This window comes from Haliotis asinina, chromosome 10 (genome assembly GCF_037392515.1).
Source record: "Haliotis asinina isolate JCU_RB_2024 chromosome 10, JCU_Hal_asi_v2, whole genome shotgun sequence".
Classification (NCBI taxonomy): domain Eukaryota; kingdom Metazoa; phylum Mollusca; class Gastropoda; order Lepetellida; family Haliotidae; genus Haliotis; species Haliotis asinina.
In genome coordinates, this window is record NC_090289.1 from 44,634,199 (window position 1) to 44,660,792 (window position 26,594).

Sequence of the window (26,594 nt, forward strand, 5' to 3'; positions counted from 1 at the left end):
GTTGTGGAATATCAATAGGTACAATGACGGAATGAAATATGTTAAAAAACGATGATTCTGTGATTTGGAAGAACGGTAGCCAAATGCACCTGATTAAACTCTGACAAGGGATTACAGGATCGCTTCAGTGAGCTTCGTGCTTTGTACATGGTGTACATGGTGTAGAGAGACGGTTATCTGCCATGTATTTCGTGTTATGTATTTTGTCAACAACAACACCAAAGACAAGATGCTGAGACATTTACATAACAATCTCCTGTTTTGGATGGTGATTAGGTGCCTGACGCTAAGGGTGTGCGTTCACATCCCGGATGGGACACAACCCCACAAAAGTACTAGAATCTGTACTTAACTGTGAACGTGCAATCCCAAATATAACAGATGTTAGAATGTTTTAGAGGCTGCGGTTGTCACTGTTCAATGCTTACAACACCTTAGCTGTATGCTAGACAGACTAGCAGCATGTTTTCAGATATATTCGTTAAACCACATCTACATGTGCCTTATTTTCCACTTTTAAGAAACTAACAAACATGTTTCACCTAGCCATCCACACACCAAGGTATACGTGAGCGCATGTACACGTGACGTATACTTATTGACGTGTCACTGGTGTTTAAATGGAAACGTTTATCATTACTCTAGTTGATTGCGATGATGACCACATGATAGCATCATGATAACAGGCTCATTCATCTCTCTAATTCACCAAAATTACAACACTAAAGTTGTAATGCAGACATAAACCTAACTGAACTACAGAACGACACGTCACATATTATTCGTGAACTCAAAGCGTTCAAAGTTGATAGGTGTTGCGCTTCTTGCATTTTTATGTGGATGTTGGTAAATACCTTAGTGAGTGTGTTTGATTTTATGCCGCACCCAGCAGTATTGTTGCTGTAACGTGGTGGTCTGCAAATAATCGTTCTACGCAATTGGGATACGATGACATGTGTCAACCAAGATATTCTTGATTTTGACGTTTATTCAAGAAGGTCGAGAAATCACTTAGAACATAAATTTTGACACTCATCTTGAATCACACATTTATTTGTGTTTGTTTCTAGCCGTTTCTTTTAAAATTAAAGTCGTATACGTGCAAATTACATTTTCAAAGCGACTACATTCCAAATAACTATGGTTGTAATGAAGTGCAAATGGTGATGCACTCTCAAAACATTCAATAATATCATATCAACACTGATTGACTCGGATAAATCTCCTAAATATTTTTAATCGTAAATACAAAAAACGAAGATCACCTACTTTTTATAAGAGTATATGCAACTAGTGATCCCTTTGAGTTTGTAAAAACCATCATTTACTGTGGAATGTCCTAAAACGAAGTCTACATCGTTTTCATCTCTGGAAATATGTATGTTCCTCGGAATCTAATCGACTGCTATTGCAGAATATCCTACTACTACCACCCCGAACTATCGGAGTTCTCAAATAGTTTACAGTAGAATGTTTCTGTTTTCAAACGATGACCCAGTCTCGTATATGTTCAGTTATTTTTTCTTTTCAGAAATCAAGATGTGTAACGAAATGCCAACACAGATTAAGTCGTATTAAAACTGATCAGTACTCTGTATCAATAGGACAATGGGATTACGGTACTATCTCCACAGATATGGTGACAATGACAGATTTCGCGGGAGCAACACCGTGATGTAATGGCAGTCAGTGGTCTTAGCGTACTGTTCTTAACGCCAACCACCCCTCTAGGCATGTTTCGCGGCTAAATTTACTTGACTTTCTCTCCCTCGGCAGGTACGCATCTGCCATAAATGAGACAAAAAATTAACTCTTATATACGGCAGAGCTTCCAGTCTCACGTACTGAATTAGAAAGAATCTGTGGCGCGCCTGTTCAAACAGGCCGTACGACGGTGGCGGAGCACTGACACGGGACTGGGGATTGTTGAGCCGATACTGTTAAGCAGGGCTGGCCAGTCACGTGACAGTGGATTGGGGAAAGGCAGAGTTATCGCGTGTAGGAGGGGATAACACCTAGATTTTTAACCATTTACCTCTAATGAGCGGTGCTACAATCAGACAGCTCCTGCATAAGGTTTGCTTCTTGACCTTTGTCTAGATATGACGTGAGTGGTGTTCTGCTACCTGTGTTAATTGCAGCACCTATCTGATGCATCTCCAGCCAAAGCCTAGTATTTACTCAAACGGCTTTGTCTTACGTCATATATTATTCCATACAGCAAATATAGCAGGTTCGTCTCTGATGCCGGTATCGGCATACACATGTCACGTTGAGAGAATATAACACGTCTGTTGTTTGTTTTTTTTCACCTGAGCTCACCTTGCATTGGAGTCAACGTTATCACGAATGCATGACAAAGTTCTTACACTAACATTGTTTCTAAATTATCTTAGATATCTACCAAGACGTGACCAGTGGGGACATTTCACCGTATATGCTAGATATTACACTTACAATACACCACGCTCCTTATGTGACATTGTTCAAAGGCACAATGGTGACATTTAACCTTGTCTTTTTAGCACGAATTCGCACGAATCCAAATACCCCATTATGTCATCTGCTGTTTCAGTTATTTTAGGAACGGATAAACATTTTCGGCAACGCGTGGTAAATACTTGGATACTTTGATTAAAACATGCACACATGCAGTCACGTTGATCAACGTTGATAATCATTCTGATAGAACTTTGAATGAAGCTCACCCACAAACAAACCTACATGTCGAAAGGTAGGGGTTTACGTGTTTTAGAATAGTGCTGCCAGCGGTTTTAATGGATATTTTTTTTTTCAAATGTCACATACACAGTTTTGACTTAGGAAAAAATACTTTGGTACTCTAGTCAATACTGAGTTCTAATGTTCTGATCACTGGGCTCAAATGTTGTATCAAATGAAAAACTTGAGTGGGTGGGTGAGTGAGTGGGTGGGTGTGTGGGTGGGTGCATGAGTGAGTGAGTGAGTGAGTGAGTGAGTGAGTGAGTGAGTCAGTAAGTGAGTGAGAGAAGTATGTTTACACCCATGTGAAGTCTGCTAAGAGAACAGAAGAATGAACTATATAACACGAAATGCCTGTAGTCAGTGTGGGTTCGATCCCACGCCGGCTTGAACATAATGGATAAAAGTATCACCTTTTCTACGGGCAACATGCTACATATGTAGTTTACAGCATCCTAGTAAAGACCCCATGAATACAAACTCCACATCGTTTCTCTCTGTATACTTAGTGATTATATGAATGAACCGAGTTATGCATGACTGTTTAGAAGGGATGTGAATTCAGTGAAAACTGAACACGTAAAACACCATGTAACCAGAATATCACCTATGAACTAAAATATGGGCGATACTGTTTCTGTCAGTGTACATAGGATCACGTGACACCAAGATCCAGGTCAATATCTTCAGTATCCCATGCTTGCCGTTAGAGCGACTAAGGGGATCGGGTGGTCAGTGTCGGTGATTTTCTTGACAAGTCATCGTATACCATTTGCGTAGATCAATACTCATGATGTCGGTCACTGGATTGTATGATTATATACAGACGCTATCAGTGTAGCGTTAAACAAACAAACAAACAAGCAAACAAACAAATATTGATCGAAGACTGTTTCATTAAGACCATGTCTAGGTAATGACGTTCGAGGTCATTGTTATTTTCATATGTGGGTTTGGACCTTCATCTTCCGGGCCACCTTGCTTTAAGTGATTAATCTTCACGAATGATTCATAAGCGACAAACATAAGGAGACATTAACAACGGAAAGTGTGATGACGTCACATGCATTGTTAATACATTGTACACATTCATTAATCCAACATGACATTTTTAAGTCACATGCAGCAATAGCTACTCGAGAGGCGTACTACTCGATTTCATAACATTACATAAGCAGAAGATTCAAATTATATACTTACATTTTTAATTCAATATGCGTCTGAATATATACTAGTATGTGTCCAGCATCAAGGCAATGGAACACTGTTTGTATGACACTAAATAGACAATCACATGCATTGTGCTTCCACACTTAACAATGACCTTATAAACACGTTTAGTAGAATACTAAGAAGGATTAACCGCTGTGAAATGGTCTGCTTAACTCTTGTGAGTGAGAGATTGAAAGTGAAGTACAGATGTGAGAACGATACAAGACTGTTCTTCTAAAGATGGGCAAGGTATTTGTGTGATGATACAAAGAAACCTGCCAGGTGATGACTTGTACTGTGCAAAAGTGGCCAAAATACATAGGTGTTTGTCATCGGAATAACAGCCAAGATGTAATATACAAGTATATCCTTTTTGTCTGAATCCCTATGTACTGAGAAATGCATGTAAATAGCAGCACTGATTCGATTTCCTTCGAAATAATGGCAGACATCTGCTAACGAAGCCGATTCAAACAGCAGCAGAAACTTGCGGAAGAAATGCAAAATGAATTAAAACAAAAATCTAATCAACTTTTTTTGAAACGAAAGATTCATTATGGTCAGCCAAACGAGGGAAGACAAGCATAAATTGTATGTGTCCTTGACTGAGCATCTGAGAAATCATTTTACATAATTTCTGTACCATTCCTGCATTGTTATTCGAACATGTTTCTACAACCAGGAAGTGATTTAAATAAGGGCAGAATCAAAAGAAATTACACTTGTTGACACATCAACGACATCAGACACTCTTGTGACACATCTCCTGTGATATTTGTTGCGACGGACGAGAACGATGCATGAGTCTGCTCGAGAGAAACAATGGACCATTGTCGGGAAGGACTTGGTAGACCACGTGATAGGTAATAAAGACTAAAATATACCAGGTAACATTCGAGGTAACATTAATTGCATTTGACGGCAATACAAGAAGCATCTACGTTGGTACATCATGGAATATTACAAAGGTTGAATTCACTCGGATGAAAATAAATTTGCAAAAAATGCTGTCTTCATAGTCATCAGGCTTTCAGTTGTGTGATTTTCATCTTCTCCATCAAGAAAATCTCACATGGATATTATTTTTATTTCTACCTCAAATGTGTCTCATTGCATATTCCCACATTAGTGACACACGTGTTGCATGGAAAGAAGTCAGAACGTATTATATTCCGCTCTGCAGGACACGGGACATACACAGTATGACAACCTTTTACGTAAGAGAAACCTTGAGGTCAACATTCAGGAAACCCGGAGATGAGAAATGATGCTATATGGTGTTGGGAAAAGTTTTCTCCCATATGTAGAAATGAAACGAACCAGCAGTTTCACTCAATACTCACTCACTAACTCACCTACTCATCCACTCACTCTCAGATCCAACCATCGATTAGTTCAATCACCAGCTCACTCACTCATTCACTCAGCCCACTCACTCATTCACTAAGCATACACTCACTCAACATACTCACCTACCCATCTACTGACTTACTGATCAACCAACCACCAATTCAATCACTCATCCACTCACCCCATACACAGAACACACTCATCCACTCAACTATCCATCCACTAACTGAAACAACCACAAATCCAATCACCCACCCACTCACCACACTCACTCACCAACTATCCACTCACTCAACCCACTCCAGTCACTGATCCAATCAACCACCAAATCCAATCACCCACCCACTCACTAACTCATCTGCCCATCCATTCACTCCCCCCTCGCACACTCCCAATTCCATACCCCCCCCCCCCCCCCACCCACACACACCCAACCACCCCCATCCATTCAATAACCCACCTACTCACTACCTCACTCACTCGTGACGTAGCAGGTGGACTGGCAGCGAGGTTTGGCCTTCTTTGTTTGTCGCGTGTTTCTTCTCGCCAAGTGTTGACGGAGCTGTCAACCCATCATGTATCTTTTCCCTTGCTTCAGAATATCAAAAGACAAACTACGCTGAACTTTTACCCCGAACCGAAACTGTTGAATACAATGACCAACAACGTAATATAATTTTTCCAAGTACCTGGTAACATTCACCCTGGACGTCAGGGAGGAATGTGGTAGGGAACGTATGTATAGTGCATGCCTGTTACACAGTCACCGCCACTGACGACAACCAATTACCAGCGTATTACAGCATGAAATAGGGATGGATGCTACACACAGACTGAATAGCGTGGGATACAACTGTCACCTATTTCTGTACGCTGAACCCTGTATGGCTTCTGCAGTTTGGCATCATTACATTACACATCGTATGCTCATTGTCTACATCCATATATACTACGTTGAGGGACATCTTATTCGCTTACATAATTGTGTACACGCTATACCATATATACAAGTCAATATTATAAATATTATAAACATACGACTTCTTCGGTTGTTCTTGCACTTCTGTAGTATGTGTTCTGTAACAACTTTTGAGTAGTATATATAACTATACTATTTAAAAAGACATTAAAACATGTCCTGTAACATTCCTGTAGCATATCTTTGGTCTGTATATATACTACCTCTCCCTCCCCGCCTCTCTCTCTCTCTCTCCCCTCTCCCCCCTCTCTCTCTCCATATATATATACATCCTTTTCGTTCAAACAGCTACAGTTTATGTGTTATATAATGCATAGAATATAATGCATACAATAATACAATAACACACAAGCGCGCGCGCAGCGGCACACTGACACATGCCAAAAGAAGCCCAAGAAAACCCGCCGTTTTCATTCACTTTAGTTAAACTGTGATGTCGTGTTCGATATCTTGTTTTGGTAATTTACATCAAACATACATACCCGACAACCACTAGCCTCACTGAATACAGAAACGTTATGTCAAAGGCCTACGGAACTGCCTCAAATCTCGATTCGGAAAGAAACGTTGCCACGAGTGCACGTTTTGACAAAAGCTGACTATGCGTGGTGTCTTTCACATCTAAATCAGATACTACTGTCTTCGAGAGTATTTATCTAAGATACCTCTGTTAGTTATCTGTTACTCCAGCCGATGTACAGTGGTTAAGGGTGACCTAGACAAGTGTGGAGGCTTTCACACTCCGAGGCAAGTCAACACATAAAGCTATTATTAGGCATTTCCATCTTCAAACGGCAAAAGCAAAACGTCGGTGCAATGTTTTCACTCGACACCTTGTAATAGCCCTCACTTAAAACAAATACGACTGTTTAACACCAGGAAATGCTAGGAAGCAATCCGGTCCCGTAATCACCTCTGATGTGTGAAACATTTGAAAATTAAAGCAAATGAACATGCATTGGAGCACGCGATTTTTGTTATCACAGTATACTATGTCATTCTATACATTCCGACTTATTTCATTCGATTTAATATTGCCATTATATTTTACAAGGTGATTACGGGAGATAGGCTGACTTTAAATATTGTGTCACATTATTATTTTGATATTACATATAGGACTGCTTAAGAATTCTTAGTCATGTCGTCTGATGTCACGCATCGGCATCCCTGTGTGCAACTGGACGATGCGTTAACAATTGTTATCATGTGACACGAATTATTTCTTTGCACTTTGTTCAAACCACTGGGTTCGACTTTGATTCAAAGCTCTCATGCATTTGTCGTAATATGGAACATTAAATGAATTTTAAAATGTTACACATTCTGACTTTTGCTCTGGTCCCATGAATTTTTCCACGCGTGTTACTGTGACCCAAAGAGCATATAAAGTGCATATAGGGGCATTGTTGAATTATTTTCAATGTTTTCAGGAAATTTCAGGCTCATGATTAGGTAAACAGATGATGGGTAGGATGATTCTGAAATAACTTAAAAGCGTACCTTGTCCGTTTCCTGCGGCCACAACACCAAAAATCACAGCACTTTGAAGCAGACGCCACATCGTGGTCGCGTTGTGAGAGCTTTAGTCCAGTGCAATGTTTCGTTTACATCCAAAACTCATCCGCAAAAACCTTGTTGCAAACTAAATCCTCTTCCAAATGTTACTCTGCGAGGTACACGAGCCCTCTGTTGAGCTGCCCACTTCTGCTGCGTCTGTAGCAGACGACAGTTTTGCTCTGACGGACCTTGTTAAAATCCGGAGCAAAACCTGGCCGGAGAGAAAATCCGGAATGAGAGTCGCGTCACAGTAGACGCTGTAATGGTGAAGACGACCGAACAGGCGGTGTAACAGGTAGCCAGCGGAGACCCAAGGCTGTCAACTGTAATTGTTCTACAAACCTGTGCGCATGTCAACAAAATCTATCCCTGTCTTGCGCCGCTGTTTGTCGATGGACGGTGACTTCTTAACGCGCCACATTCCAGCAGGTGGCGCTTTGCCCCTCATTAACCCATGTTCCAATACGCGCTCCCCCGACCCTTGCGAAGACCTCAGGAGATATTTGAAGAACTCTACGACTTATGTCCACTCATAAGTCCAAACATTAAATAACGTCCTTTTTCAAATCAGGGTTAAAAGTGGAATAAAATTAGCTGTTGTGCCGCACAAAACAGAACATCAATCACCTCCACCCACACACCAACCCACCCAAATAAAACGAAAAAGCAAAACATAACTAGCCACCACACAAAGAATATACAAAAGTAAGTTATAAAAAACGTCAAGATATTGTTATTTTTTTGTTATTATTTCATCAATACATATCATTGTCGAATTTCATCATGGTTTTCCCTAAGAACATATTTATGCCACGAGTTATTGTGTTTTAGCGTAAGACATAATAAAAACTGTTGTCTTACTATTTTCAACAGTGGAAAAATATCAAGAATCACTAGAACATTAAATACATTAGTCTCTAAATGTCGTCACTGGATTTAGGTTACTAAAAGTTAATGTTCGATGAAAATTTGCTTTGGCTTTGTATGTGTTTGTGACGTATGCCACCGGTGGGACACGTTCACATTTCCTTTAACACCTGGTGTTACCACTATCGGATGCTGATTCATTAAATCATGCTCATGTAAACCATATGTCATTGAAAAAGAAGGGGATATTCCATTTGGCAAGCATACCACAAGCCCGTGCCAGTGCAGAGGAGGAAAAGCAATATATATTCATACAGACGAAATTCTCTTTATCACCTGCTTCCTCTTTGGATTCATCATTTGCATTGTATCATTGTTGCAAATTCAATATCCCTTACTTTTTTAAGTGGCATAGTTCAATTAACTTCTTTTGAATGTGGAAAGAGCACGTACAGTTCCATAAGAGATATGGCGTCAGATGGACCATCCATGATCGCACTGAGACATTTGCGCACATAGAACATTTGCAGTTGTATATTGTCAATGTATCCGTCATGGTCGATGGTGAGGCAAACAAGACGTAGCTCTAGTCTCAAGACACTACGACACTCAGAACTGTTTATAAACTGATCAATGATCCTGGAGGTCAACCGTGGCTTATACAGGGCGGCGCAGGATTGGAACGGTAGTAAGGTGGGTGATGTCTACCCGGCAGTCTACCCAAAGATATTTAAACCATTTCTTATTTCACTAAAACCAAACAAACGTGTTAATAGTCATACAAATACAATATATATAGAACTGCGAAATAACTACTTAGAGTTCAAACTGAAAGATCTTTTAGGCTTTTACTGGATCTGGTATCAAATTTGGCAAAATTAAATCAGTCAGATTTATTTGTGTACCAATTAGCGAACCGATTTTAGGTACGAGGAAGGAATTTTATAGACAGACAACGTCTGTTTCCAATAGATGCCGCGAAGCCCATTTCTGGTGCCTCCTTCCGTGATCTTGCTGGAACATTGCTAAAAGAGGCGCAGAGGCAGACTCACTCATTTAAACCAATAGATCCGACGAATCAGTATAGAACACCGTAGTCAAGCAAGTGTGTCACATAAAATGTTATTCTCCACTTAGCTTAAGTCCTATTCTACAATCTGTGGATCATCTTTCTTTGCTTTATAAGTTTCTGTGTTTACATTTAATATGTATGATCGACACAGTCCAACACAGTTCTACCTGCAATCTACGATCACATAGCTAGTAGATTGGTGGGTGTAGTGTTTGGCCTTGTTTGGCCTGCAGTTGTAGTTTTTGAAACTTAGCGAATCAGATCACTCTTCTACCAGGCCAGCCAGCATCGTATCTCTGCCACTGGCCAGAAAGGCGTGACGATTCGTCACATCTTACACAGTTCAGTCAACATAATGTATAATTTTCATAGCTGTTTTATTTTTTATGAGTCTAATCTAATTAAACATCTTTGTTAAAATGGTTCAGTTTCATGCAGAAATTATCCTAAAACTTGTAACACTATTTCGATTTGCGTAGCGACCCTTTGTTTACATGGGTTGTAAGGTTCCACGTGCTGTCATCGAAGCCTAATGGATAGCAAACGATGCAGCCGGTTTGATATATGAATATGTATTGTCAAACCTTACGGATGCAGTAGAAAATTATTTACATAACAGTGTAAAACATTACGAAAACCTCGTCGAATCGCTTGTCTTATGCAAGTCTCAGCATATTAATGAATGTGCGCATTTGTTTATAAAGTCCGGTTACGTGATATGCAAGTTAGCCTGTGGCAGTGATGTTATGCTAAGTCATCGCTGCGCTGCAGTGTGGAATCAGATGCGAGGACTTCCGGTATTTCCTGTTCTTCCGGCGGAGGTCCAGTGGTGATGTACCTGGTTGTTTCTGAAACAGTATTTCTAACAGAGGCGTAAAACATCATCAGTTCCTTGTTTTCCATGACGTTAGACTTTACTCATCGTAATCGTAACACAAACATTCCACACGTTCAGAACGTACCGCTCTCGTTAAAACAGCTACACAACCCCCCGGTCTCCGGGTATAATAACACGCAACCCATTGTTCAAACAACACAAAGAATAATTGGGTAAATATGCGTCATTCCAATTACTAATCAGTTGTGTTATCTATACCTGGCCAAATTTGGAGGATTACGTACAGTCAAAGAGAGACTACAATAAGTCGTTGGCGGCTTCTGGTAACATAACATAATTGAGTAATCTTCCTTGTGCGTGATAAGCAATCAGGCAAGGAGCTATACTGAAAGGTAGGTTATTCTGCAGGGGAACGGTACTGATTGATGAATTGAATAAAGGCATAATATTTAAAAGGAAACTTTCATGGTTATTTATGCTTTTACAAACATTAACTGATCAACTAATTGTCTGATCGGCGTTCAGGTTGTTGAGTGAATTGCTGAGTATACAACTTTTTGGATAACAGCTTCTTCTTTACTGCACAGAGCGACGTTCTATGCATCCAGCATATATATATATATATATATATATATATATATATATATATATATATATATATATATATATATATATTTTTTACTTGGTTTAAGTTACTTGAGCCTGATAATGCTATTAAATTATCGCAAAATGCTACAGCAGTTGCAGTAAACTTGAACAAAGTACTGTAACTTTATGTCCCAATCGACCCAGCTGTGAATGGGCACCTCGAAAGGATGGGAAAGCCACGTTAACTCGGTGCGCCTAGTGACTGTATGATTCACGGAGTGTTGACATTGGTAATACAATGTGCCAGTTGAGACTGACATCGAATGATCAAGGGAAGAAACTAAGCGCCTTTGAGCAGGTGAACGAACGAACGAACGAGCAAAAAGGCGTTTGTCCATAAAGTATGCTTCGTTGATAACTCGTAACGCTGCGCGCATTTCGGGTTAAGTGTCAGCATTAATACGCCACATCCAGTTGTACTAAGTGGGAGAGTTAAAAACCAAATATTGTTGTAATGCAAGTGTAGTGATATACCTGTCATATATTTGAAATGTGCAAAAATTTTGACCTCACATATATTGGTATATCAATGAGTGAGCGGAATCTAACACGGGGGGAAATGATGACAAGAATACACTAACTCCCCTACTTCAGGTACCACGGTCTGTATCAGTGAATGTTCATCCAGTGTCTATTATATCGCTCAGTTACTATTACAATACCAATCAAAACATGTTATGCAGTATCTTTAACTTGAAGGTTGTTTGCTGCAAAACCACTGGCCATGACCATGGGTTATGGATAGCCTTTCGGACATTTTATGTACTTAACGTCTTATAAAACACATGATTTAATCCAGCTTCACGTGAATCGCCGATTTTCCACTTCATATGTCTATATATCTTCAATAAGAGAGTAAATTTTGGATCCCAAGTCCTTTCACATGACATTATAGTGGAGTAAGCTACTAATTAACACTATTTCTAGTTCGTGAAATCCGTTGTTTGTTATAAACCACTGGTACCAAAATAAAAGTCCTGTATATCCGTAATTTGCAATGCACTGGAACATCAAATAAAAGTTCGTTATAAGCGCCAGTTTGTTATGAACGAGGTTTAATGAGTGTATTCAAATAGAATTTACAAATGTTGGTCATTTCAAACCAATGTTCATGATCATGATCATGATGATGCGTTTATGTACTCCGGTGCAACACGCACCCAGTGGTACAAGGCAGCGTCACGTCGCGTCCTGGAAACAACGTAGACAGCGCCCTAATATCACAGGTTACAGTCATCCGCGGAACGTTAAAACGTAGTTTACTGTCCTCCGAAACAGGTCCCACATGATGGTCATTTTATGACCAAATTACCAATGCCAGTCTGATGTGTTTATTGACATCTATGTAACACGCGCCCTGTGGTTACGTCGCGTCCTTCATATAACGTTGACACCGTCCTACAATCACAGGTTACAGTCGTTCAAGGAAAGTTTGAGACTATTTATTTTACGACGCCAAAAGTTCTCATTCCCTGTGAGTGACAACGTATATTCCTGTCACGTTCGTCGGTCGTATACTTTCGTAGGTCATACGTAAATAATATTCAGCCTTCAGACACATGATAAACGCAGCTTTATGACATGTTGCTAGTTGTAATAGTCCTTTTCCCCGAACTACGATGTTTAAAAGGGTTATTGTTTCATATTATTTATCGTGTACTCATTGCATTTGCAGGAAGAGTGAGTATGAACTTGTTGGACTTCATTTTAAAATGTTAACGAGTTGACATGTCTCTTTAGGTGGCAGTGAGTTTTGTCTCATTCCGAAACTGCGCAAATGTTTTGTGTTGATGTATGTACGAGTAAAAGACACGGGGAATATATTTCAGGGGTGCTTCATCTATCATATTTTGGTCAGATTTAATGGTTTTATTTCGCACAGCGTTGGATACTGCGGTTCGTAGCGGGGTATCATGGGATATAGTGACGCTGCGAGAAACGGCGAGACTTGCTGTACCAAGATACAGTTTCTCATGAAATGTTTGAATACAGGTGAACATGGTGAAATATGTCGCGACAAGGCTACAAGGCTAAAAACGGTGGGACATTTTGGAGCGCTGCAAGGTGGGATTGGACGAGGTAGGGTGGGACAGAGTGGGAGAGAGTGGGGCAGGGCGATGCTGTAGCCTAGTGGCTAAGGCGTGCACTCGTCACGGCGAAGACCCGAGTTTGTTTGCCCACATGGGCACATTGTGTGAAGCACATTTCTGGTGTCACTCCCTCTGATATTATTGAAATATAAACGGCGTAAATCTAACCTCATTCACTCGCTCTATTTATCTGTCCAAAGCAACGTGTCATGGTCGCGTGCTGTCACCACAGGCTGGACAAGATGAACAGTGGGATATACATATTACACCGGGCATGCTAGGTTTTATTGGACTAACCTGTCCATTAATCCTATTGATAGTGGAGTTTAATCCACGGAAAGACGTAACACACTGACTATTAGCTGCAAGACAGTAATACATTCATATCTTGACCGCTACTCCGGCAATCCTTCATACGGGGAATTAGAGACCACCTGTCTGACCCACAGTGGACTTTAGGAGGACAGACCGAGGTAATGGATTAAGACAATGGAGCGGTTCTCCTTCCTTCAACATTTGTCTTGGTGATGAACAGCTTCTATGACAGCCTATCTGTTAGGCGGAGACGGCTGCCACCGATTGAAATACACACGTTCCTATACTGTTAATTTATTTGTAGTACGTTGCACGGCGCTTGGACGTACATGTGTAAAACGCAGTTGTACACGATAAACTACATCGTGTTTTAAGGCACATTCGTCTATTTTTACCTGATACTTGAAACAGTCTTACTAATTAAAACGTTCACTCAGGTTCTATTACTTATGGGATACAACGTTTAAAGCCCATTTCTAGCGTCCCCCATCGTAATGTTGTTATGACATCGCTTGAAAGCGATGTGAAACTGAATATACGCCATGTGGCTCTAGTCTGGCTGTTTGTTCTCGGTCTTTTTTGGGTTAGCGCTTCATACATTGATATCCTGTCATGTAATTACAATCAATCATTATGTAAAAGTTCGTGCCAGAGTACTGGCCTCAGTCGTTTTTCAAAGGTATTCCTTTGAAAGTGAAAACAAAATGTCAACTACACATCTATGTACGTGTACTCCGATCCATGATGGAGTGTATTTTAATCTCATTATGTTTTAAAATGTTCTGGCCACAGCATGACTAAAAAAAGCCAGAATGGGCCTCACACATTGCACACACTTAGGGAGTCGAACCCGGAATATTGCCAAGGAATTAATCACCCAACGTGTACAGTTATAAGCGTGTGGAGTGAGTGAGGTTTTAGCTTTTCACAATACTCCAGCAATATCATGGCAGGATACACCAGAAATGGACTTCACACATAGTATCCATGTTGAAAATAGAACCCGGTCTTAGGCGTGACGAGCGAACTCTATCCACAAGGCTACTCCACGGCTCGTTTATGAGTGTGATCTAGACAGCAGTGCCCTTATTCTCGAAACGTTCGTAGCTCCAAGAATCCTTAACTTTGATCGTAGCCAATGTCTTGAGAATGGGCTTAAGAAGTTCGTAGGGCTACGAACGTTTCGAGAATAGCCTGGCTGGTGACTTCGTGTCATACTGGGTTTTCTTATGGAAAACTCCATCTCGCATGCTGACATATTCAGTAGACGTTCTTGAAAAATCACCTTGAAAACAACCGTGACCTTTGTGAGAAGGTACTGAAGCACGAGACATCCTGTCATCCATCTGGATTTAAACAGGATGTAAACTGTCATCAAACTAAAGTTTGTTGTGCTCGCATAAAACATGTACATTTTGTTTAATTTGCTCTTAAACCCGAGCACAGGTTGTATGTTGCACTGTCACCTGACAAAACTATCAGCTGTACAATATAGTAATTAAAACAATTATTGCTTTTTGTTTTTTAGATTTATTAGCTTTGTTGCATTTAAGATAGAAGTGAACTTTATTGTGCAGGGATATGTCATGTCAAGCTGTGGTCTAGTGCACAATGCGTCTCCAAAAGGGAAGACTGCAGACGGTACTTGTTGTTACCCTGCCTGGATATGTTACAAACGGTAAGCATCTGACAAGTGTGACGTCTGGACAAACAGGATACAGACAGGGGGCACGTATTCTGGGCAAAACGTTCGTTTATAGATTCATTATGTACTCGGTAAGATCAGGGTTCGAACTGGTCTCCTGCAACTAATGCTTGCTGTAATAGAGGCGAGATTCGTTTTCTTGGTTAACACGTCACAGTTCATTTACTCTACCATCATTTACCCAGACCGATGGTCATTATGTTGATCATTTGATTGTCTTGCCTAGACTCTGTTACTTACAGACCGCCGTCATATAGATAGAATACTGCTGATCGCGGCGTCATGATACAAACGCACCAACACATAAACACAACAAATTCATTATGTAATGCCGCACTCAGCAATATTCGTGACATTCCGTCAAGATCAGTTGAGAATTTCTTGTTCTCTTGTCCATCTAAAATCGAGCGCACAGTGGTTCTTAGGTGGTGGTAATAAGACCAGACAAATTTTACTTCTTGTTTTACGGATTTTTGTCGTCAGAAACCCTAACGCCAGGAGAGGCAAAACAAATACCAAAAAACAAAAACAAAAGCAAAAAAACCAAAAAAAACGGCCAATGATAATATTCTTCTCAAACACTTGCATTTTACTTTAGGCAGTGCATGAAGTGTATATGGGTAAAAAAAAAATAACCTGAAAAAATACTTGACAGTTTACATTTCTGTCCAAAGAAAATAGTACAATTTTATTTTTTGAGCGGGTAAAGTTCATTTTATTACCTTTTCATTCTTGAAGGTCTACGATCTGCATATCCGTTAAACACGAAAAATTGGGTTTGCCTGACGTAAAATTTTAGCATGCTGTGAATTTGCCGCATTATAAATATGCACATGATTATGAAAGACAAATGACATTCCAAACTGCATCATCATACACACGAATGTTAACTCCGAAACTTGTGTTTGCAATTTCTACACGTTGTCAGTGATGAATGATGTTGTTTTCTCCAGCTACTACGTAATTCACCTGTTGTTTCTCATGAGTGTCCTGCTTTCTTTGAAAAGGGTCCATGGTGTTTGTCCTACCAAATCAACACATCCTGTTTGTCATTGTCCCTGAACTCGTTACTGAGACACTAATATCTCACGGACCTACATATAACATGAGGTATACGATAAGCATAACTGTATACGATAAGCATGTACCCCCACCCCCCACCCCCACACATGTGAAGCTATTTATTACGGCACTGATATCTCAGGAATCCGCACTTACCATGAAGTATTGGATAAGCATCGCACCTAGAGGCACAAATGTAACACTTTATAAATGCACTAAGATCTCAAACCTTCACTTATCATGGGATATAGGATAAGCATTGTACTCAGACGCACATATGTTACGCTTCATAACAGCACTAATATCTCAGAGTCTTGCATTCACCATTGGAACATCGATTACCATTGTACCTAGAGATACAAATGAAATCCTTGATAAAAGCACTAATCCCGGTACACGAACCGGTCGGTTGTATGATAATCTGGTCGCTTGATTCATAATGCCTTTGATCACGACAGGATGGGGTAGTTTATAAGCTTGACGTGCAAGTAACCACATAGAACGTTATTTTGAAAGCTTTGTAGAAGGGAAACGGGTGCTTGATATCTCGGTTACGTGGTAGTCTTTTACCAGACATAGTGATACTTAAATCAATAACCTGGTATCATTTTAAATTATGGTGTGCTCTCTGCCTATCCTGGCACATGAGTATCCATACTGCCAGATTTAGTGACAACCTTACTTTGAACTTTGGTTGAATACTGAATATCAACGTATAGGGATATCCTTTAAAGCGTTCAACACCGTAGTTCAAAGCTTGGGCTTATTGCAAGATATAGTGGCAGCTTGATAACGTCGTAGTCGTGCTGACAGATAAAGAGAAAAAACAATTAGTCCTGCAACCTTGTAGTCCGGTATAATGAGAACATTTAGCCTTGTAGCCTTGTAGTCAGGTAAGGCGAGAACATTTAGCCTTGCAGCCTTGTAGTCCGGTATAGTGAGAACATTTAGTCTTGCAGCCTTGTAGTCAGGAATAGTGAGAACAATTAGCCTTGCAGCCTTGTAGTCCGGTATAGTGAGAACATTTGGTCTTGCAGTCTTGTAGTCCTGTATAGTGAGAACATTTAGCCTTTTAGCCTTGTAGTCCGGTACAGTGAGAACATTTAGCCTTGCAGCCTTGTAGTCAGGAATAGTGAGAACAATTAGCCTTGCAGCCTTGTAGTCCGGTATAGTGAGAACATTTGGTCTTGCAGTCTTGTAGTCCTGTATAGTGAGAACATTTAGCCTTTTAGCCTTGTAGTCCGGTACAGTGAGAACATTTAGCCTTGCAGCCTTGTAGTCCGGAATAGTGAGAACATTTAGCCTTGTAGCCTTGTAGTCAGGTAAGGCGAGAACATTTAGCCTTGCAGCCTTGTAGTCCGGTATAGTGAGAACATTTAGTCTTGCAGCCTTGTAGTCCTGTATAGTGAGAACATTTAGACTTTTAGCCTTGTAGTCCGGTACAGTGAGAACATTTAGCCTTGCAACCTTGTAGTCCAGAATAGTGAGAACATTTAGTCTTGCAGCCTTGTAGTCAGGAATAGTGAGAACAATTAGCCTTGCAGCCTTGTAGTCCGGTATAGTGAGAACATTTGGTCTTGCAGTCTTGTAATCCTGTATAGTGAGAACATTTAGCCTTTTAGCCTTGTAGTCCGGTACAGTGAGAACATTTAGCCTTGCAGCCTTGTAGTCCGGAATAGTGAGAACATTTAGCTTTGCAGCCTTGTAGTCGGGACTAGAGTAAGGTGAGATTACATACATCACATGTACTTCGAGGTGGGGCATAGAAACTCTCACGAGTCAACCTGCATATCCAAAACCTCTCCGCGCCAAACGTTGCTTAACCTCAGCTGATTGATTTGATTGATTTAAGCATATTTTATTGATTAAGAAAAGGATTCGGCACAAGTTATCCAACTTAGAAAGGCCCTCTCCCACTGATTGAGTTCCTTGCACAGACCACTCACCACTAAACACTATCATGACTATCCAGTCAAATTACACTTACAAAGAACGAGAGAAACCGTTCAGTGAGCGATTGATATTACAGAAATGGTTTAGTCATTTTACTTGACTTAAGATATTACAAGAAAAAGGAGAAGAAGTTCCAGACAGAATCTGAAAGCCAAACATATATTTCTGAAACCTGTTAACACATTTAACACAAGTCAGGGGTATTTTTCTTGAACTTAACGACTTCCCACTGCCAATCTTTCTGACACATTTAATAAAGCTGCATTAGTCATTACTGATGAGCGGTGCACGGAGTGACGTTAACTCACTTCATCTGTCCTTGTAAAACATGTGAGTGTTTTAACAGTTGAGGATATCACCTCTACCAGTGATACACGTCTTGCGACAATCATAGCCACTCAGCAATGGCTGTCAGAGGAGACACATGTCGGTCAATGACGTAATTCGTCACCACACCCACTGCTGAACTTTTCTTATGAGATTTCTCACAGTGGCTTTCGTTATCTATTTTCTTCCGGGCAGAGGTGGAATAGGCTCGTGGTTAAAGATACGGGTTAGAACTGGTCTTCAGTAACCCGTGCTTGTCGTAAGAGGCGACTAACCGGATCAGGTGCTCAGGCTCTCTGACTTGATCGCCACATGTCATCGGTTCCCAGTTGTGTAGATCGATGCTGATGATGTTGATCACAGGATTGTCTGGTACAGACAAAATTATTTACAACCTGCATAGCTGGAATATAGTGCGGCGTAAATCTAAACTCACTCACTCCAGACAGAGACTGTAAACTGTCCTTGCCATAAAGACGTCAATAGCAGTGGATTCTGAAAAGACTGTTGCAGCTGCAATTTAATGATTATGTTGTATATGAACATTCCTCTTTAATATATACGTCACTTTACTAATATAAACGACACTTTATGTGACGTACGTGAATGGGTACATCGTGTATCGGGTGTTAATCTTTTGTTCGCTTGTTATTTTCTCTATCTGTTATCTAAGGGGTGATATGCTAAATTAAGTGTTATCATATGTGTCTTGGGCACACCATTTTACGTCCGACATGCTAAATGTGTACGTCACTTTAGCGTACAGTTAATGTGTTCGTCGCTTTACATGTTATTATCCTTTTAAAGTGTCATTTTCTTTATGTTACATGTGTAATATGTACGTCAGGTTACATGTTATTGAATGGTTAAAATGTACGTTATTTGACCTAAAACATGCTGAATATGTAAGTCACTTTACTTGTTACAGTACATTTAATGTGATAAACGTTGTTATATGATTACTGTGTCTGTAACTTTACGTGAATTGTAAGTGTACTTCACATGCCGTAATATTATGCGATTCACTACGCGTTGTGTTATCATGCACAGGCCACATAAATGATATGATAATTATGTTTTTATATGTACATTATATATTTTGGCATAACATAACACCAGAAGAAAAACAAGGAATATATAAAATCTGAATCAACAATGTGGAATTTATCAGCCCCAAGGAAGTGACTTGAAGACAACTTGTGCTTGTTTGAGAGATGACTAGCTGGTAGCCATTCTTCTTGACTAGGTTGGTGTCGAGGTTTGGTCCAGATACTTTTTCATTCTGCTTAACATGTTAAGCTTTCTTCCAAACCTGTGGAGCATTTCTCGTAAAAGAATCTTTCAAGGATTGCTATTCAGCACGACAATCAAATATAGCATGTTGCATCAAGGATCATAACGGCAAAGATGCAACATCAGAGCAGTTAATACCTATCACAGTAGTAACGTTCCATAACTCACCACATCTATAATTCACCACAGGAATTACAGACGGCCATTCAGGACATCGATACCACTGCATCAGTTAAATACAGCTGCATTTTCCCACAACAGTAAACGGTACTAAGGTGGAAGTTTCTCAATATGAGGCATATGCCTATAAGATTAGTTCTAAAAGTGATCATCTTCACACATTTACCTTTGTAGAAATCACTACCTGAAAACTCAATCTGAAATAAAGTAGTCATATATGACAGCCCCAGTTTGTGGTATTGTTAATAGTTTTCAGTAGTTGATACAAATGTGTTTTGTTTGCTTGCAGTTTAACACTTAAAAGTGAAATGTAATACACAAAGCTTCGAAGTTTACTTTGCAGGTGCTGTTCACTAATGTACAATAGCACATATATAAAGAAATTCACATAATTCTGGCATCACTGCAATTGTTCTCCGTGTTTCAATGACACCTTCACAGAGGTGATTCAGGCTGTAACCGCCAGAACCCGTGAAGATCCGGGTTAGAATTGGTCTTCAGCAACCCATACTTGTCGTAAGAGACGACTAACGGGTGGTCAGGCCTCGCCGACTCGTAGACACATATAATCGTATCAGTAGCATAGACCGGCGATAATGATGTTGATCACTGGATTGTCTGGTCCAGACTCGAATAGTTACAGCACACCGCCATATAGCTGGAATATTGATGAATGCGGCGTTAAATATCAAACTAACCCATCCTATCAACAAATTACGGTTCTGTCAAGAATTAATGTTGCAACGACTAAATGCAATGGACAGAATAATAGCTGACATTAATTCCTTCCACGGTAAAACTGAATTCGACAAGATCTACCTAACAGTCCACATATCGATACAGACCTAATGATCTCATACCGATACAATTCGGGCTAATATCTTAAAGGATACGATATGGGGCAAAGGCGTTTCATTGAATGACATTTAATGTTTCCTTCCGTTGCAAACCTGGGTTACAATGGCATTTGGAGGATTGTGCGGCGCTTCTTTGTATCATCGACCACAACACGATCGCATGGAAGTCGGATGAAGAGGAAGGCATTGTTTGTTTGTTTGTTTGCGCGTTTGTTTGTTGACGCCGCACACATCAATATTCTAGTTCTATGACGGCTGTAGATAATCGTGTTTGTACCAGTCAATGCAGTGATCAGTCATATGAACATCGATCTACACACTTTGACATCTGTCAACCGAGTCAGCGAGTTGACTACCTGATCCCGTAAGAGGGCGTTTATGACAAGTATCGGTTCCTGAAGGCCAATTCTAGCCCGGATCTACACGGGTTGTAAGTAACGGCCACACTAAAAGCATTGCACAATAATGACCTCGAACATCAAGTACTGAATACTGAAGTAATGTGTGACTATGTCACCCACAGGAACTAATCTAGGTAAGAGGATGTTCAGCGTAGTGTAATGTCCTCGTTATTTCACTAAGCGTATCAAGGTATAGGGGATAGTCTATCAGGTGTAGGTATTACGACAATAATAATTAATGCTTTAGCAAAAAAGGACAATTAAACATTAAGTTTTATTTAAAAGTGGGAAATTGTAACTATGAATTGTACCCCATCATATAGAGGGTAAAAGGAGAACTGAATGGGAAGGTTCACATGTATTAGCGTTTAGTTCCTAGACATAAAAGTAACCCTCACTCTTTTAAATAAGTTTAGTCAAAGGATGTGTATGCGCGGCATAGGAACCAGAAAGCAACGAAATCCACTGAAATTCGGGAAGAACACTCTGTACTCAGGTAAGTACTCCATGTCCTCCAGACGCTTGTAGTCTCCGATCAGATCAGATGACGAAAGACAACAAAGAGGTCCCAGGCAGGAGGTCTAAACTTTCAAGACTGGTCCATGGGGCTGTGAGACCATAACAGGTCCCGAAGATCAGGCACAGTGGAGATCTTTGTGTACGTTGTAGTAGCCAAACCCGAGTTGAAGTGCTGCAGTGCCGATTCTGAGTAAGTGAGACGAAAATATCGAATTGTCCATTGTAGCAGATTTGCCCAACCAATCGGACCGAGGTGGTTTATGCACCAAACTACGGTCCGAGTTGTCCGACTGGCTGATCGTAGGTCCATCTTTCAATGTTTGATGGATAGAATTACTGCTTTGAATGCCAGCTCGTTGAAGTGAAGAGCCTGTTCGTCAGGTGCTTGTACTGCATCTTCATTGTCTCTGTTCCAGTTCCCACCTTCTTGATCGATTTGTGGTACAATTTAATGATCATCTCTGTGACGTCTTCTCGACGACCATTGACAAAGCAATAATAATTATTATCTGAAATTAAAAATAATCAAGATTTCACATCTGTATCGTTTTTATTTTGCCAATACTGCCATGTACAGTCGTGTACAATTACAGTACAGTAATACTCATATGTCAGCGCTTTTAGCATGCAATACGCATTGATAAATGCTCAATAAAAACGGATTACTGTTGTTATGTTTCACAGATTAAGATAAGAATGCATCAGAGAGGGTGCTGATGGTCCTGTTGCAGTCAGGCTGGAAATGCTCATTATCAGTGCAGAGCCCTTGTCTCCTCTACAAGCAGGGACATGAAGCTAGAAACGGATTCGGGATTCGGGATTTGAAACACGAATCTGAATATTTTTTTCAGATTCGTGATTCGAATCCCTAATCCCGAATCCCGAATCCCGAATCTGTTTTTAACTTCATGTTGCTTCTACAAGCAGCCCAGACAGTGAATGGGACTTCTCCAAGGAAATGCTGAAAAGGAAAACCCGCCAAGAACTTTCCGGAGTAACACTGCAGCCTTCTGTATTACCCAGGTGCCGGTAGGGCTGTGCACCTGGTGGAGAACTCTCCTGTGATCTGCGTCAAGAGATCAGGAGGTACCAAACCAAGGGCACCGTGATTAATGACTGTATACTTGGGATGCAAGCGGGACATTTCAAAGGCGAGTTCCGCATATTTAACATGATTTTCTTGAATCTTGCCCAGTCATGTTGCTGTCACAAGTGGACAGAAAGTTCAGTGATACATATATATAAATTTATTGGTTTTATGAAAAAAATGTCAAGATAGCAAACTAACTAGGATGCCTCTGAGGCTGTATACGGGCCTGTTCCACAGAAGTCTAAAAGTAGCATTTTTCAGTGTCAGGCTTGTATCATGACCTCAATGTCAAAGCCAGATGCATGGTGGAGAAGACAGTAAAAGCATTGAGCTTGTCCCAAACTCATAGGCATTCCAAAATAGGTATAGGCTTAACCTTCCACAAGACGCTCATTACTGAAACTTGACTGATCCATCATTAATCATTTAAATTACCACATTTCAGATGAAGAGTATTCATTTGTTGAGCCCAAATGTCATACCAATTTTGTTAGAAAAGGATGCGACAAAGTGAACCTGTTTCATTGGCAAGGAGCTCGATGTCATCCATGTAAATAAGATGAGTAAGAGGTGTTCGGAATATGTGCTGGGGAAGTCCAGGGTGGTAACCGTTCTCTCCATTGAACAGAAAACTCAAAGGATTTAAAGACAGACAAAAAAGGCAAAGGACTTAAGGAGTCCCCCTGGAAAATTCCCCTTCTGATTGGAATAGATTCCAAAGTCTGCACCTGCCCCTGCGAGTACATCTCAAGTTGAGTCGACCAGGAAGTAAGAGATGGTAACCGTTCTCTCCATTGAGCGGAAAACTCAAAAGATTTTAAGAGAAACAAAAAAGCAAAGGACAAAATAAGAATAGGTTCGGAGGTCTGCCATTGTGAGTATACATGAAGTTGACTCGACCAGCAACTCATTGAAGTCTTTGCTCAGGGAGGTCAATAAAATGAATAGACTTACGAATCCATTCATGAGTCGTATGCATAATTATAGACAATCCAGCACATAGAGAGGTTGCGGTGGTATAATTTAGCCTCTTCCAAAATAATTTTCTTTAGAAGACGTTGATCATTGCATCCCAAACATCCCTTTCTTGCCCCCTTATATGAATGGAAGAGCAATCAAATGACTCGAGGTTTGTGAATGAAGAATGAATATCTTTATTTCCTCCAGAGTTGTATCCGAAGATTATACAAAAGCAGATACATTATTTACAATACATCACATACATCTAGCAAAATGGAACAACATTTGTAACAAAATGGAAGCATATTTTAGGCTGTTCATTAAAAGATAATTTACAATGTACAATTTGTAAGCAGTAGGGCTGTGTTTAATAGATGCACATCAGAATGTTTCCATAGATTCCACGCGAAATGACAAAATGACAGTACTATGTATCATAGTCAATTATTTCAGTTATATCATGTATGTCCATCATGTATGTTCCTGGTGTGGGGGATGTAGTCCCGGCACTGTATATCTTTGGGCCAGAAGTTTTTGTCATGAATGACACAGTCATAGTCTTCACATGCCATATTGATTTGAACTGTGAATGTATAGGTATTATCGTAGTGAGTGTGTTTCTTCAGAAGACGAGCATAGGTCACACGCACACATTCCGTTCATATTCATAATCAAATATAAGTTGTTTCACCTCGTCAAATGGTTTGTCTACTTTAATGTTAGAGAGTACAATTCTTTTGGTCCTGGTTCTTGATGCCCCTTCTAGTGTATTGTTGGTTTTAGCCAGTGACTTTACCTTGTATGTACGTGAGGATTTGTCAAAGTGATCTCCTACACGGGGGTTGGCAGGGGGGAGAGTTATCACATTCATCCATCCCGGAGAAAACTAGTCCGTGGGTGTTATCATTGTAGATATTCTACAGATCGGTGTTCGTTAGATCTATCATATGTGTTTTTTCCTTTCGATTTGAGGTGTTTGTTCCCAATGTTGTCTTTTGTAACTATTTGTTATGGGGTTTCTTCGTTGTTATGTTGTTGAGTGGTTGTCCTCGTGGTAGGTTGTATGGGTGAAGCTTGACACAGACCAGTCACGGGGGGTATATTTGCTGATTCAGTCTGAGGCTGTTGTGTGGTTACATCAGTTGATGCTGGGGGCGACTGCACTGCACCAGCATAGAAGAGCTTCATTTTTGACCTGACACTTCCTATCTTATTGTTAATAGTCTTTAGTTTGGTGTCTATTTGATAACTGAGGCAGAGCAGTTCGTATTCCAGTTCGTGGATTCTATCCTTGATCGCCTTCATTTCTTGTGAGTCGAGTTTCATTTGTGCTCTAAGTTCTGAACGTCTCTGTTCCGAGTCTTCAAGTCTTTTATTTAGATCTTCAATTATTTTGCTCTTGTGCTCTAATTCAGATTTCTATTCAGATCGATTATCATTCAGTCTCAGTTCGATCTCCGATAGTTTCTTATCAGTGATTTCGTTGGCTTGTGAGACACACTGTTTAAGTTGCATAATATGACTGAGTATGAGCCCAATGGCGTCAGTATCACATGTGAGTGTTTGTTCTGTGTTATTTTCGTCGTTGTCAGGCGAAGGCGTAGCTGGCAATGACATATTTTGGACACTGGCCTTGCTGAGTACTTGTTCTGGTATGCCACCTCTATAAATTGAAAAGAAGATGATATACATCTTGTGCACATTTGTCCAGGGCATCGCCGTGTGTATGTCGTCGTTTGACAAGAAATCCTGGTGGAAAGTTATCGCAAGTGTCTTTTGCATAATTGTACAGACTTTCTCTGATGTGGTTGATTTCATTCAGGTTTTTGTTGTAGATGCTTAGTAAACTATCCCTGAATGAGCGCATGTCTAAGTTTTTTTTCTTTATCTCCATGTACATGACTTTGTCCTGATCATCGCTGGACTGTGTACTATAGACCTCGTCAGAGCCTCCTATTGTTGTCCAATCAGTACCTAGGGGCACACTTTGCATCCCGGGTGAAGACTGCATTGTTGTTTAGGCTTGGGTTCACATTCGGTGAAAGTTCTTTTCACGGCATTGATTTCCTGGGGTTGTCAGGCGTCAATAGGTAATTTCTCAGGTTGTTCGGCCGAACAGATCATGAGATAAGTAATCCTTTCATCAGAGCGGTGTCTACGTGCGTCCGCTCCCTTATATATACTCTTAAAAAAAGTAGGGCATCATTAATTTTTTTGTATTTACGATTAAAAATATTTAGGAGACTTATCGGAGTCAATCAATCTTCATATGGTATTATTGAATGTTTTGAGAGTGCATCACCATTTGCATTTCCACACAACCATGGTTATTTGGAATGTAGTCGATTTTGAAAGATGATCGGTGTATGGCATGGAATTTGCATGTATACGATTTTCATTTTAAAACAAACGACTAGAAACAAACACTAACAGATGTGTGATGTAAGATGAGTGTCAAAATGAATGTTCTAGGTGATTTCTCGACCTTTTCGAAAAAATGTCAAAATCAAGAATGGGACCCCATGGACGTGAGTGGGCTACTGTTTTGTGCACGTGCATATCATGCACTGTATTTAGGGGTGGTAATACAGGGAA

At 40.2% G+C, this 26,594-nt stretch overlaps 1 protein-coding gene across 2 annotated transcripts in view; it reads right to left on the reverse strand.

Moving 5' to 3' along the window:
- The window catches only part of LOC137297940 (low-density lipoprotein receptor-related protein 2-like), an 82,213-nt gene extending 74,087 nt beyond the window's left edge, over positions 1-8,126 (reverse strand). For both annotated transcript variants that reach the window (XM_067829932.1, XM_067829931.1), the window contains exon 1: positions 7,766-8,126. In XM_067829932.1, coding sequence (XP_067686033.1) covers positions 7,766-7,826 — 61 coding nt within the window. In that variant the 5' untranslated portion in view covers positions 7,827-8,126. The remainder of the gene's footprint in view (positions 1-7,765) is intronic.
- Between the last annotated feature and the right edge of the window lie 18,468 nt (positions 8,127-26,594).